The sequence below is a fragment of the Ceratotherium simum genome, chromosome 25, assembly GCF_057802395.1.
Source record: "Ceratotherium simum simum isolate JZ-2026a chromosome 25, ASM5780239v1, whole genome shotgun sequence".
In the NCBI taxonomy this organism is placed as follows: domain Eukaryota; kingdom Metazoa; phylum Chordata; class Mammalia; order Perissodactyla; family Rhinocerotidae; genus Ceratotherium; species Ceratotherium simum.
In genome coordinates, this window is record NC_141924.1 from 5,508,096 (window position 1) to 5,521,361 (window position 13,266).

General features: G+C 54.4%; 1 protein-coding gene across 2 annotated transcripts in view; it reads left to right on the forward strand.

Moving 5' to 3' along the window:
* The first annotated feature begins 3,850 nt into the window (after positions 1–3,850).
* Positions 3,851–13,266, forward strand: part of PHF21B (PHD finger protein 21B) — a 109,431-nt gene continuing 100,015 nt past the window's right edge. Inside the window, exons 1-2 of one of the 2 annotated variants that reach the window (XM_087448759.1) lie at positions 3,851–4,195; positions 4,874–4,939. In XM_087448759.1, coding sequence (XP_087304885.1) covers positions 4,142–4,195; positions 4,874–4,939 — 120 coding nt within the window. In that variant the 5' untranslated portion in view covers positions 3,851–4,141. The remainder of the gene's footprint in view (positions 4,196–4,873; positions 4,940–13,266) is intronic. The other variant, XM_087448760.1, reaches the window with a different exon arrangement.

Below are 13,266 nucleotides of genomic sequence, written 5' to 3' on the forward strand. Positions count from 1 at the left end.
CCAGAATATCCTTCCCTGTCTTTGGAAACCAATCCATCCTTCAGCCAACTTCCAAAAGTAGAAGAGCCTAAACACCTGCCCAGGTCTCCTCCACCTCAGTCTGTGCATCCACGCCAAGTCAAGCTAGTGTCCTGAGCCTCGGTCCTCCAAACTGTAAAATGGGGGCACCGACCTCCCTCCTGGGACTCTGGCGAGGGTCAGTGAGATCACAGATATGGAGAATGCCTTGTGAATGGTAAAACCCGGAACCAAGGGCGTTATTACCTTTTCAAAGCTCTGTTCAAATGATTTCTTGACAAGCCCCTCTCGGACCACCCCTCCCAAAATGAACTTTCCTCTCCTGTTCTCCCATTGCTCTCACTCTGTTCTGTTTTTAATGCAGGCCCCCCCGAATTATAGTTCCTCACGCCTGTACTTTCTCTGCCAGAGCCCCCACTACACCTTGGTGTCCCAGGGCCTGGGACCCTTCTGACTGGATGTGAGTCACATAGCAACTGGTGTAGGGCCTTGTACACCACAGGTGCATACTGAATGCTTACTGAGCTTCTTTTGAAGTCCTTTTTCAAGATTCATCTTGGCCTTTTGTAGGAACCTTTCACATGGGGGAGGAACCGAAGACCGATTCTTGAGTCTGAGAATATTCGCTGCTCTTTTTGGTTCTTTCCAGCGCACTAGGGCTTTCGTAGGCATGACTCATTCATCCTCACCAGAACCCTGTGGCATGATAGCTATTGCTATTCCCCTTCTTAGCCAGGGGGTCCTTCGAAAACAAAGGCAAATTAAAGCGTGAAGTCTCTTTTTGAGGTGCAGTCCTAGGGCGCAGGAGTGAGGGGACAGGGCCAGAAGGAAAGCGACATCAAGGTGACGGATTACCGGGCTGTCCACTGCTGTTTGCGGGGTATGTGGGCTGTGTTACAGAGCATTCCATCCAGCCAAGGAAGGGAGCGATATTGATTTGCTGGCTCCTTCCGGAATCCTGTTTCTAGTTGGTCCAAGTTCATTGGATGAAGCCCTACCTAACTCCCCCGGAATTCTGAGTTGTGTTACTCAACCCCTTGGCCGGCCACAAAGCTTCACTCAGAAACCAGAAGAGCGGGGAACAGCCAGGGTCCCTGTGGGTCCACAGGGTTGGACGGGTGCCAGAGCCCTGCAGCACCCCTCCAGCAGCCATACTGAAGGATGGCCCGCACCTCGGGGCCTGTTAGGCCAGTGAGGGACTGCGACTGGGGCTCTCCACTGAGCAAGTAGCCAATGTCTGGGGCCTGGAGGAGCTGAGTGGGTCTGGGGGTAATTGTAGTTGGTTGGATAATTCCCATTTTACATCTGAAGAAAGGGAGGCTAGGAGACGTGGAGTAACTCGCCCAAGGTCACGAGGCTGTTAAGGGGTGGACCCAAGTCTCAAACCCAGACATTCAAGCTTCAATCCAGGGCCCCTGTCCACCTGACCACAATGCAGGGGAAGAGAAATGTGGATGCTGGAATGAACTATAGGCACTGCTCATTACTAGGGCCATTATTAATAGAGCCCCCTTTCCAAAAATGGAATGTATTTCTCTTTTAGCATTCATTCACCCCCTCACTCACTTATTCATCCTCTAAGCACCTACTTGGCCCTGGGCACACCGTGCCTTCCTTCCACATACATATACTGTGCTCTGCCCAGAGGCCAGGCTCAGAGTCAGCTCAGGCTCCGGTGGGGAGGAAAAGTTACCTTTATTATGGGACAGAATGCCCCCATGCGAAGTAAGCTCTGCGTGGTGTGGCAAGTCTCCAGGGGAGGAGTAAGGAATTTACACGAGGAAATTAGAGGAAGCTTCCCAGAAAAGGTGGCATTTGAAGTGAATCTTGGAGGATGAACAGGATTTTAAAAAGGTGAGTTATGAGAGAAAGGGCATTCCAGATGGAGGCCACAGCACGGGCCACAGGAGGGCAGCTGGAGTGCAGGATGCGCTCAGAGGAAAGTACATGGGCGGCAGCAGCACCGGGCTCCCCGAGCATCTGCTTACAAGAGCTACAGCTCGGTTTTCCTCCACATACCCGGTTCCCCCATCGTCAGAGGGCACTCCAGCCCCTGGCGTTTGTTGCTTGCTCAGGAATTAGGTGGCTGTGAAAGCAATAGAGGGGCATGTAGATGATCACGACTGTAACCCGAATTAATTACAGAAACTTGCAGACAACACTGTAACATCTCTACAGTGTGAGCCGCTCTCCTCCAGCCAGCCTCTGCCTGAGTCTGTGTGAGTCATGGACGACCCGAATATCCTCTCTGTTGATTTAATTACATACATGGCCAAGGAAATTATTATGAATTTTTACCAAAAAGCCAGTGACATTTACAGAGATTACAGTAGGAATCCTCTTGCATGCTCTCTCTCTGGCTCTCCAAACACTGGTCCCCTGGGCAGTCCACTTTACCAGACTGGTGTCCAGGCCAGCAAAGCACTAAGTACGGGGGACACCATCCTGAGTTGGGCTGAAGCCGGAGTGGAAGGAGCCAGAGCCTCCTCAGGGCATCCAGAATCACCCTTTAGTTTTGCATTTGGTGAGCCCTGCTTCCTCCTGGTTTGTGCTAGACCAAACTGATCATGACCACTTAGAACATGTGTTAGTTTTACTCTGATAACAAAGCTCACAAATTAACCAGCGATCCCTTGCTGAGTGCTTCCTAAAGTCTGGGTGCTGGGGTCAGGGATGAGAGGCCCCGGTGTTTGAGGGGTCCCAACAGACAAACACATAAGTCACTGTGGCAAATGCTCTAATAGAGGCCAGAACAACATTGGAGTCCTCACCTGAAAAAAAAAACGCCAACAACTTCTGCTGACAACAGAAGTAATGTGTGGCATGTTGGCACATGTTGAAAGGGGCCTTTGTCGATTGTGTGTGCCTGGGTAATTTTTGTGCTGTGGAGGAAGATGAAGTTATAATGACTTATCAGTTTAAACGTTTACTTCGAAATAAGATCGCACCGTTTCTCTCCAGCATCTTTCAAACATACCAGCACTTTACCAATGCTACTGGAGCAGAAAGCATTCCGACCTTAATTGACGAGGATGGTGACTCCACTTCGGTAATATTGACTCGGAGACATTAACCTCCTGGCTGCGGGGCTGGGAGTTTTGAAATGCGATCTCCGCAGCTGTAGTTATAATTGTTTTATGTCACATTGACCGGGCACGTTTACAATTTTTAACAACTGTCTTAAAAAGTCCAGTGACATCTGTTGAGAGTTTAATTGTGAATGTAAAAAAAAAATCATTAAAGGGACAGTCAAGACATCGGTTTTCACACTGTTGAAACAACACGGTGGCCATCAGGCGGTGGGGAATCCGGAGACAGGACTCATTTCATCTCCCAAGTCGCAGCGCTAGGGCACAGGGAGGCAGGAGGGGATGCAGGCAATTTAAATAAAGTGGGAGAGGGAGAAGGGGAAGAGAGGGAGCAGCGAGAGCCAGAGCAGAAAAGAGATGAAAAAATGGACATTTTTCCCTCCACCGGAAAGTATTTATCACCCGAGACTTAGGCCGGGCGCCCCGCTTTCCTCGGGTTTGGCTGGGGAGGGGCGGAGGGAGGAGGAGCGCCCGGCCCGAGGGCCCCGGGCTGGCCGCCCCCAGCGGCGGGCCGGCGAGTTCGCGCCCCTCCGCGCGGCCACTTTTGTTCTCCGCTCGGGGCGCCGGGCCGCGGCGGGGCGGCAGTGCGCACGCGCGCGCGGGGCGGGGGCGGGGGCCCGCTCCACCCGGGCACTGCCGAATTAGCATCGCGTCGAAGCCCAACTTGGCCGAGGCCCAGCGAGATCCAGGCGCGCGCGCCGGAGGAAATATAGTCCCTGCCGGCGGGCGGCGGCGGGCGCGCGCGGGGCTGCGCGGGGCTCCCGGCGCCGGGGGGCCATTCGCCGGGCCGCGCCGGCAGCCCGGGGACCCGGCGCAACTTGCCGGGCAGACTGAGGAGTTGGGCGGCCGCGGCGCCCGGCCGCCTTTCTTCCCCCTCGCCAGACCCCCCTCCCTTTCGGCCGTGGGGGAGGGGGCTCGCGTCCCCCTGGCCCGGAGACCCGGTGCGCGCCCGCCCGCTCCCGCCCCCGCAGAGCCGCGCAACTTCCCGGGAGCCGGGGCCAAAGTGAGCGAAAAGTGCTGCCCAAATTCCCGGGATGGAGCTGCAGAGCCCGCCCGAGGCGCTCGCCGTGGAACTCGCGCGCCACCAGGTAGGCGGTGGGGGCTCCAGGGACCCGAGCCCGGCGTCCTCGTCCTCGTCGCAGGGTCTGCATGGCTGGAGGTGTCCGGAGGGGGCCGCGCCTCGAGCCTGCCTCGGGGTGGGAGGACTGTGCACACGCACGGACCCCCTCTGCGCTCCCCCTCCGCCCCCCTCTCCTGCAATCCTGCACAGTGTGGGGGTCGGGGGCCCGTGGGACCAGAGCCCGGCGTCTTCTCATTCTCGACGCAGGGTCTGCAGGGCTGAGGGTGCCGGGAGGGGACCCCTTCGTGAGCCTGCCCCGGGGTGTGCGTGTGAGTGTGTGCGCCGACCCCCTCCGGCCCCCGTGCAATCCTGCACAGTTTGCAAAAGTAGTTTTGGCGATGGTTGCTCGGGCGAGCGGCGGCGCGCGGCCGGAGCCCGAGCGGTATTGCGGCATGCGCGTGTGTGTGTTGGGGAGATTAGGACGCGACTTGAATATTTATGAGCTTTGCTCGACACGGACTCGCCGTGTTTACTTGGCTCTTTGTTCCTCCCCCCTCCCCCGGCACACACTCACACTCACTCGCACACGCAACCCGGCCGGGAACTTGGGGCGCGCTGCGGGCGGGGGGCTGCGGCCCGCGGGCTGCTGGGCGCACTGGAGCCCCCGGGGCCGCCGGCCTGAGCCCGCTCCTCCGTGTTTCCGCAGAACGGCGGCCTCAAGAAGCGGCTCCACGAGAGGCAGCCGCGGATCGCCGCGCTCAGCGACAAACAAGTGAGCGAGCTGGAGCTGTCCCCCACCCCGCGCTGCGGGAGGAGGGTCGCCGGGCACTTGGGCAGCACCCTAAAAAGTGCCGGCCTCGGCGCCGCACGCTCAGACGCCCAAAGGAGTCTGTCTCCAGCCTCCAAGTTACCCGCCCCTCCTTTTCTGGAAAGAAAGAGCCGGGTTCTCGGAGGCCGAGCGGGGAGAGCGCGGCTCCGGCAGTGGTCGAAGGAGAGAGGCTGCACTTAAAAGGCGGCGAGCAGCCCGGCGTCCATTGTGAGTTGGTGGACATGTTTTTGGAATGTGGAAATCTCTCCCGGCTCCATGTCCCCCCCTTCACGACGGTGTGAGGGTGGGGTAGATAGAGGGTGGCGGTAATTCGGGCCTGGACACCAAACTCCTTGGAAGCGGTGTCGGGGTTCCATTGCAAATCTTATTTAAAGAATCGTTCCTCTGGGCTCGCCCCTCCCCTCCACTTCTCCAGCATCACTTTTTATTCTTGGAACCTGACGCCAGCTCCCGGGAACAAAAGAAGGGCGCCCCCAGGACCCCCCAGTTCTGCCCCAACTTTGATCTCCGCGCGTCAGGTGTCGATTGGGACACACCGGAGGCTCCTCGCGGTGGGGGGCCCGGCCGCCGACCCCCCTCCGGGCCCCTCGGGGAGGAAAAGTTGTCCATTGTGACTTAGTTGCGCTGAGCTCAGCGCTCGGGGTTTCAGCACCACGAACAGATGCCGCCGCCGGAGCGCGGCCGGCCGCGCGCCCCCCCCCCCCCGCCCCCCTCCACGCACACGCACTGCCGCCCCTCTCCCGCGCTGCCCCCCCGCCCCTCCCCCGCCCCCTCCCCGCACACGCACTCCCGCCCTCCCCACACACGCACTCCCGCCCCCTCCCTGCCCCTCCCCGCGCCCCTCCCGCCCCTCCCCGCGCCCCTCCCCGCCCCCTCCCCGCACACGCACTCCCGCCCCCGCCCCCTCCCCGCACACGCACTCCCGCCCCTCTCCCGCGCCCCCTCCCCGCCCCCTCCCCGCACACGCACTCCCGCCCCTCCCCCGCCCCCCTCTCCGCACACGCACTCCCGCCCCTCTCCCGCGCCGCCCCCCCCCAGCCGAGAACTTTGAGCGGCGCAGCCAATGGCGCTCTCGGGGCTCCGAGGCGGGCGGGGGCGCCGGCGCCCGCCCCGCGGGCCCCTCCCCTCCCCGCGCCCGCCCCGCGGGCCCGCCGGCCGTCGATCGCGCTTCCCTCGGAATGCCGGCCGCCGTCAGCACCAAACTTGGACAGCCCCCGCCCCGGCTCGGCCGCGGAGCAGGTCCCCTTCCTCCTCCCCAACTCCGGGCCGGGCGGCCGGATCCGGTGCCCCCTCCACGGAGGAATTCTCGGGGGGGGGGGAGACGAGATTGGCGGGGGTGGCGGCGACCCTGGAGAGGAGAACTCGGAGGCCGGGTGTCCTCGTCGAGTCTTTAAAGTTGACAAGTGGTGGGAGGGGGCGTGCGGGAGAGGAGGGGGCCGGGGTTGCGGAAGGAAAGATGGCTGTTCCCGCGGGTCCGCGCCTGGCCAGGGGCGCCTGCCTGGACACGCGTTCACCCCTCTCTGGCGGTGCCGCGGCCCCCCTCCCCGGCCGCGCGCCCCCGTCCAGGGGTGGAAGCTTCCATTCCCGCCGGAGGGGGGCCCGCGCGCGCCCCCGTCCAGGGGTGGAAGCTTCCATTCCCGCCGGAGGGGGGCCCGCGCGCGGCCCCGGCGAAGTCGGGGAGTTCGCGGGGGGAGGGGACCAGGCCCGGCATTACCCTTTTGATTGCTTTGATGCCATTTTTGGAGGGGGAGGGGTTGGAAGAACCTTCTCCGCTGAGCACAAAGGTGTTTAATCACTGTGTAGAATCAAATCAGATACTTTCTTTAAAAAAAAAAAACCCACCACCAAATCTGGTACAGTGTGATAGCTGAGGGTTACTAAGCCCTTTTTTCACTGGGTAAAACGGCAAGTTGTTGCCTCTTATGCTCGGAGTAGAAGATTTAAAAGAGAGAGAGCAAATCCAATAATCCAGCGGCTTTTATTGCAACAATGTCTCTTTATGTGTGCTTCCACGTAGCAGTAGTTTCGCTGTTCCTAGTGGCTTTCCGGAGCTTAGGTTTGATCATTTCTTCTGTATTGTAGCAACTATTTCAAGGCTATTTAAATTTTTATGATGATAGTAAATGAGTAGCTATTTATTATCTGTCAGGCTGGAATTTAGATGAGGCTGAGAAACATTTGAAAATCCTGTTGGAAGGCTGCGGTCCAGCTCCGCGAAGGAGCTGTCCGACTTCAGGCTGCCTTTGCCTTTAAATTTGAACTCGGGGAAGGATGATTGCGAATGGAATGTACCTCCATCTTTTTGTGTGTGTGTGAGTGTGTGTTTAAAAAGAAAGAAAACAGCGAAAACTTTTGTTCTCCGGCCTTTTAAAAATGTTTCTTTTAAATGACTAAAAATAACATCTGGTAAGCAGCCAGGGTTTGGCCTGGCCATCAGAACTTGTGTTTGTAACTGGAAGTGTGTTGTTTTTCCTTTTCCCTTTGTGGCATTTTATGTAACAAGGGCTCCTAAAAGAGGGAGTGGAGGGGGCTGAGGCTGTGTGCAGCATGCTAATACAGCTGCCTTGTCTCTCCCAAGCTCGGCGGTGAAATCTTTCAGAGGTCACCTATGAAATGAGTTGGGTAGACTTAACATTTACTCGTCTCTCTCTCCTTGGGAGAGTTTGGTGGTGATTGGCAGCTTGCCGGGGAAAGGTCGATGAGCAAGCTCTTGGAGGTGATTCTGGGCTGCACCCAGGGTCTTGAAGAGGAGCCGTGGGGCTCTGCTTGGTCACCCCAGAACCTGCCCAGGAGAAGCTGAAATGTGGGAGCAGGTATGAAAAAGCCAGTATTTCAGAGTTTGTTCTTAACTCAACATAAAATTAAAGGTGGTGTTCATTTATAGATATGCTCGGGGAGAAACTCATACCATCTCCACCTCCGGAGATGTGTGCTTTTGTGCCGCTCCCACTTGGAATATGGGACATAAAGGTTAAGTTTCAATTGAAAGTGCACATGTGGATGATGAACTGATAGTAAAATGAATGGATGACCCCATTATCCACGTCTGTTAGAAATACAGGAGCAGCCGAGTAATATCTTTTGGTGCCCAGCCATCAGTTTCCCATTCATGCCCTTGGCACTGGAATTTTTTCAGTTACTTCTGGAAACATGGGCAGGCGTTTAAAGATGTTTATCGAGGACTCCTATAAGTAAATAGATTGTTGATCACAAGTAGAGAGAGACAAATTCTGTAGAACTCCCCAGTGTTTCTCCTACCGTTGGTGGACTAGGGGATAGACGGGAAACCAGCTTCCATAGGACCTGGCTGTTTGACAACGGAGTTCATATTTTTCCTTAAAAAAAAAAAAAAAAGGAGGTGTGGGGGAGGTGGTCAGAGGTGAGTTGTGGCCAGCCTGGAGTGGCCGGGCTGCATCCCCAGGTGTGGCCTCGCCTGGCTGCTGGGTTGTGATTCCAGCGGGCACAGACTCTGCGTCTTTAACGAGATATGATGTGTGAAGACTCCATTAGTTGCTCCAGTGGCTTTATGCCGTGAATTTGCAGCACATGCAGAGAGGAAGTAACATTTTTATCTAAATTGTCAAGCAACAAGCAGTTCTGTGTAAATAACAGACCCATCATATATAGTGGGTTTTTTTTCCTCCCTCTTTGGAGTTCTTAGCACAACATCTAGATGCTGTGTGTAGTGGACATCCCCAGACCTGAAGTTCACACAAGTTCAGATTCACCATAGAGTGAGAAGACCCTTCTGTGTGAACTGCGGTCTCTGCTGGTGTGGCCGATAGAGAGAGACCCCAGAGGTGAGCTTGGGGCCTTGAGCACTGCTTGACCCATCGATTTGATGAACTCGGGATTCCGAGGGGCTGTCCTCAAGTGCGGCAATAAAAATATGTCTTCTTGAAAGATATTATGTATGTGGCATGCACCCGGGCGCTGAATCATGTCTTCACCGTGATTCACTAGCCATGTTGGACACCAGAGGGATTCCACCTTGGAAATCTCCACCAGTTACTTCTAGAAATGGGGTGGATTTATTCCGAAAGCTCTGCAGTTGTTCATGGTCCTTTAGTAAAAGGATGTTCCATTTTCTGAACATTATTTCCAAGTCTGCTCTCATACAGTAGGGTGAATTTTAATCTTCCTGACCTAGAGTTTGAGATCTCATTCTTAAAACAGCATCGTTACATGTTAAAGAGAAAACTGAAGCTCCACGTTTCATGTTCTGAGGGAGAGAGCAGGGGACTGAGACAGCAGGGGCCCAGGCCTGACTTCACCACTGCCACCTGTGTGGCCTTGACCCCTGACTCCCCCTCGCACAGCAAAGTCTCCTGGGCCCATGCTTTTGTCTGAGCCTGTTCCCAGAGCTCCTCTTCCCCATCCTTCTACGACTCTGTTCCCTTCCACCATCTCTTAGCTGGAAGATTGCAGTACCCCCCTCATTGCATCCACTTTAAGAAAAATTAGCTTTATTGAGATATAATTCACATATCATATAATTCACCCATTTACAGTGTACAATTAGATGGTTTTTCATATATTCACAGATATTTGCAACCATCACCACCATCAATTTTAGAACATTTTCATCTCTTCAAAAAGAAACTCTTTGGCTGTTACTTGCCCCCCCTCCCCAAGCCCTAAACAACTACCAATCTAGTCTCTGTCCCTATAGAGTTGCCTGTTCTGGGCTTTCGTATGAACGGAATCATACAATCTGTGGTCTTCTGTGACTCCCTTCTTTCACTGAGCATAATGTTTCAAGGCTCATCACAGTTGTAGCATGTGTCACTACCTCATTCCTTCTTATGTCTGAGTAATATTCCATTGTATGAATTGACCACATTTTGTTTATCCATTCCCCAGTTGATGGACATTTGGGTTGTTTCCGCCTTTTGGCTATTGTGAATAGCATACTGTGTCTTAAATAGTAAGTGTCTTAAAACCTGCACATGATCACGGCACCCCCTGGCTCGAGACCTTCCAGTGGTGCTCCATTGCTCTGGGGATGAAGCCTGGGGGCCCTCAGAACCTGCAGGGATGGCCCTGCCCACATGCTCGTCCTCTGCATGGGGCACCCTCCACCTCACTCCTGTACCCGCTAGTGCGGCCTCTTTGGTTGCTTTCCAGCAGCTCTTCTGGCACCTCGAGCATTTTCCTCGATCGTCTGATTTGACCTTTTCATGTCTGCTCTCTGTGCGAGACTATAAGCTGCATGCAGGGAGGGGGCTGTGTCTGCTTTACCCCCTCCCCTTGTGTTCTCAGAGCAGGGCTTCCTAGGGGCTGAATGCATATTTGTTGAACCAGTGGATGACTTCGTAAAGAGATGGGTGTGAGGAGTAGCAGTCATGTAGTTAATGGTCCTAGTAGAGTCCCCAGCCTGTAGTAGCCATGCTATAAATGGTAGATCTTAGGGGCTGGCCCCGTGGCACAGTGGTTAAGTACGTGCGCTCTGCTGCTGGCGGCCCGAGTTCGGATCCCGGGTGCACCCTGATGCACTGCTTGTCAGGCCATGCTGTGGCGGCGTCCCATATAAGGTGGAGGAAGATGGGCACGGATGTTAGCCCGGGGCCAGTCTTCCTCAGCAAAAAGAGGAGGATTGGCATGGACGTTAGCTCAGGGCTGATCTTCCTCACAAAAACAAAAAAAAAAATCACCTGTTCAAAATGAGTGGACATAGGTGGATAAGACCAGCAGCTCCCTGCCTTGGAAACCTCAGAAAAGAGTGAGGCATAGAGATAACCATGTTTCAAGGAAATTCCAGAAAAGTTCTGTGAAAATCGTGCTGTGGGAGCACCTGCATCATTTCTGGCCTGGAGATCAAGGACAGGTTCCTGGAGGAGGTCGGGAGGGGTCCTCAAGGACGCCTGGGGTTGTAGACGGGAGGAGCTGGTGGCCAGTCCTGCTAAGGGATAATGGCCTGAGAACTCCTGCAGGGGCTGGTGAGTTTGCTGGCAGTAGAACCGTGAGAGAGAGGAGGAGAGAGACAGCAGAGAAGGCGAGCTGGGGCAGAGCAGGGAAGGCATCAGAGGCCGGGATGCAGGGCCTGGATTTTATGCCGTAGCCTCCGGAATGGCCAGGGACTTTCAAGGCCCAGGTCAGGAAGGTATGGGAACAAGGCTGAGGGCAGATGAGAAGGGAGGGAGTGAAGGAGGCCTGAGTCCCCTCCTGCTTGGCCCGGCCATATGAGCTCCTTAGATGTTTGTCACCTACGTGGGGAAGCTCTTGCAGGGACGACAGGGCCCACGCATGACATGGGAGAGGAGGCTGGGAGGCTGCTGGACCCGTAGCCCTGGGTGACCAGAACGTAACAGGCTGGAGAGCGGGGAACCACACGGTGCCCTCCTCCTCCTCTCTTCACCAGAGCTTCGTGGAGCTGAGAAATTAATGGGGGACACTCCTGAATGTAACTGAGTGGACAACTCTGCTCAGTTGGTTTAAGGGAAAAAAGTGTGTGTGTATACATATACACGTGTTTATATTTTTCAGTTACATTTTCATTATTTTATTTTGACTATAAAGTGTACAATAATAAATAGTAAGCATGTTGGTATATACCAATAAGTATATATAAAGTCTGTGTAGTATATATAAAATCAGTTAATAATTTGTCCAAAATTGTGTTACTAAAATAAGAGGATTTGTTTTTGAAGTAAGAAAAATAATTACCATTCTCCTGCTAAAGTAAAATCTTAACTGAGGAAGGTGGTGATCGATATTTTCTATTATTTCTATAACATTTAGGAGATAAGAATTCTACTTTTAAAAAAGTTTTTATTGTAAAAGCAACACATGCTTGTTGGGAAAAAAATTCACAGTACAGATTTGAAAGTCGTAAAACTTAAGCCCCTTTCTTCCTGCCCATTCTCGCTTGTGGACGAGAGCAGGGCTGGTTTTCAGGTGTGTTCGTCGGATATGTTCTGTGCACACACAAACATCTATGACACAGATAAACGTGCCTAGTGGATGCGTTGAGCGTGCTGTTCCTAAACTTGCTTTTTACACTTGACATTGTTTTGTGGGCATCTTTTGGGAACAACTCAATTAATTCCACAAACATTTAACGCGCTCCTGCCAGGTGCTGGGGATGTGGAGGTGATGGGGGTGCTGTGTAATAGTGACGTCTCCTTTTATAAAGCTTTACACTTATGAAATGCTTTCACTTGGTCTCTGCTTACAAACATCTTCATATGTGGTTGGGGAGGCAGGTAACGTGTTCCGTGGGGCCCAGCAAGGCATCTGCATGAGACGTTAAGCCACCAGGTCCCCCAGGCAGCAGATGGGGAGATGTGCTCTGGTGGGGCATGTGGGGAGCGCGCCGAGGAGGTGACATTTGCACGTGTAGGGAAGCGTAGAGACAAGTCTTACACTCAGAGTCTTGGCCGTCTGCAGCACCATGCTCTTCGACGGGTCTGTCCCACTCCTTCTCTGATGCACACCTTTTTATTTGACTGTCAGGATAGTCTCATGACTTGGGTCAGGCTGGGCAGATGAGTCTTCCCTGCGGGACAGATCAGAGAAGGGCCACTTCCCAAGGTCAGACAGCTTGGGACTGCCGAGAGGGCGCCCCCTCTTTCAGCCCCTGCCTTGTCTCCAGCTGGCCCCTGCGTGTCGAGTTCACATGATGTACTGCAAGAGCAAAGGCCCTCAAGTCAGGACACCAGGCCTCCATCCCAGCTCCCGTAGCTCGGTGAGCCTCGGGCGGGTTATTCTGCCTCCTTGAGCTCCCTGTCCTGTCTGTAAAGTGGGACTAGTAATTAGACCTCTCTCACCGGGTTATTGAGATGAAATCAGGTAATAGGTGTGAAAGTGCATCTTAACTACACAGCGAAGGGGTTGATTTGAAGAGAAGGGGTTTGATGGGGTTGATTTGTGGTCGGTGCACCTGTGACCACAGGAGACCCTGCTGAGCCCTGCCCTGCGCCCGGGGGAGCTGGAGCCTTTGCACTGTTGCTCGTCCTGTGTGGGGCCTTCTTTTCCGAGAGAGAGGGCGGCCTGTTGCTTTGTCCCTCCTGGTAGAGGTTGGCGGAGACTATGCTGTCTTCTCCAGCCAGTCCAAGGAGTTCGCTTTGATATTTCAGCCTCTGAAAACACCTGCTGTCAGAACTCTACAATTGATTTCAATTAACTCAGAATGTTTTCAATGAGGTGACTGATAATAACTTTGGTAATCCCACGATGCCTCATTAGAGCTGTGGGCCACAACGATTAGCCTCTGATTTAGCAAGTTTTTCCTCCAATGCCTTTGTCTGCTCAGGAACCAAATCCTGGGC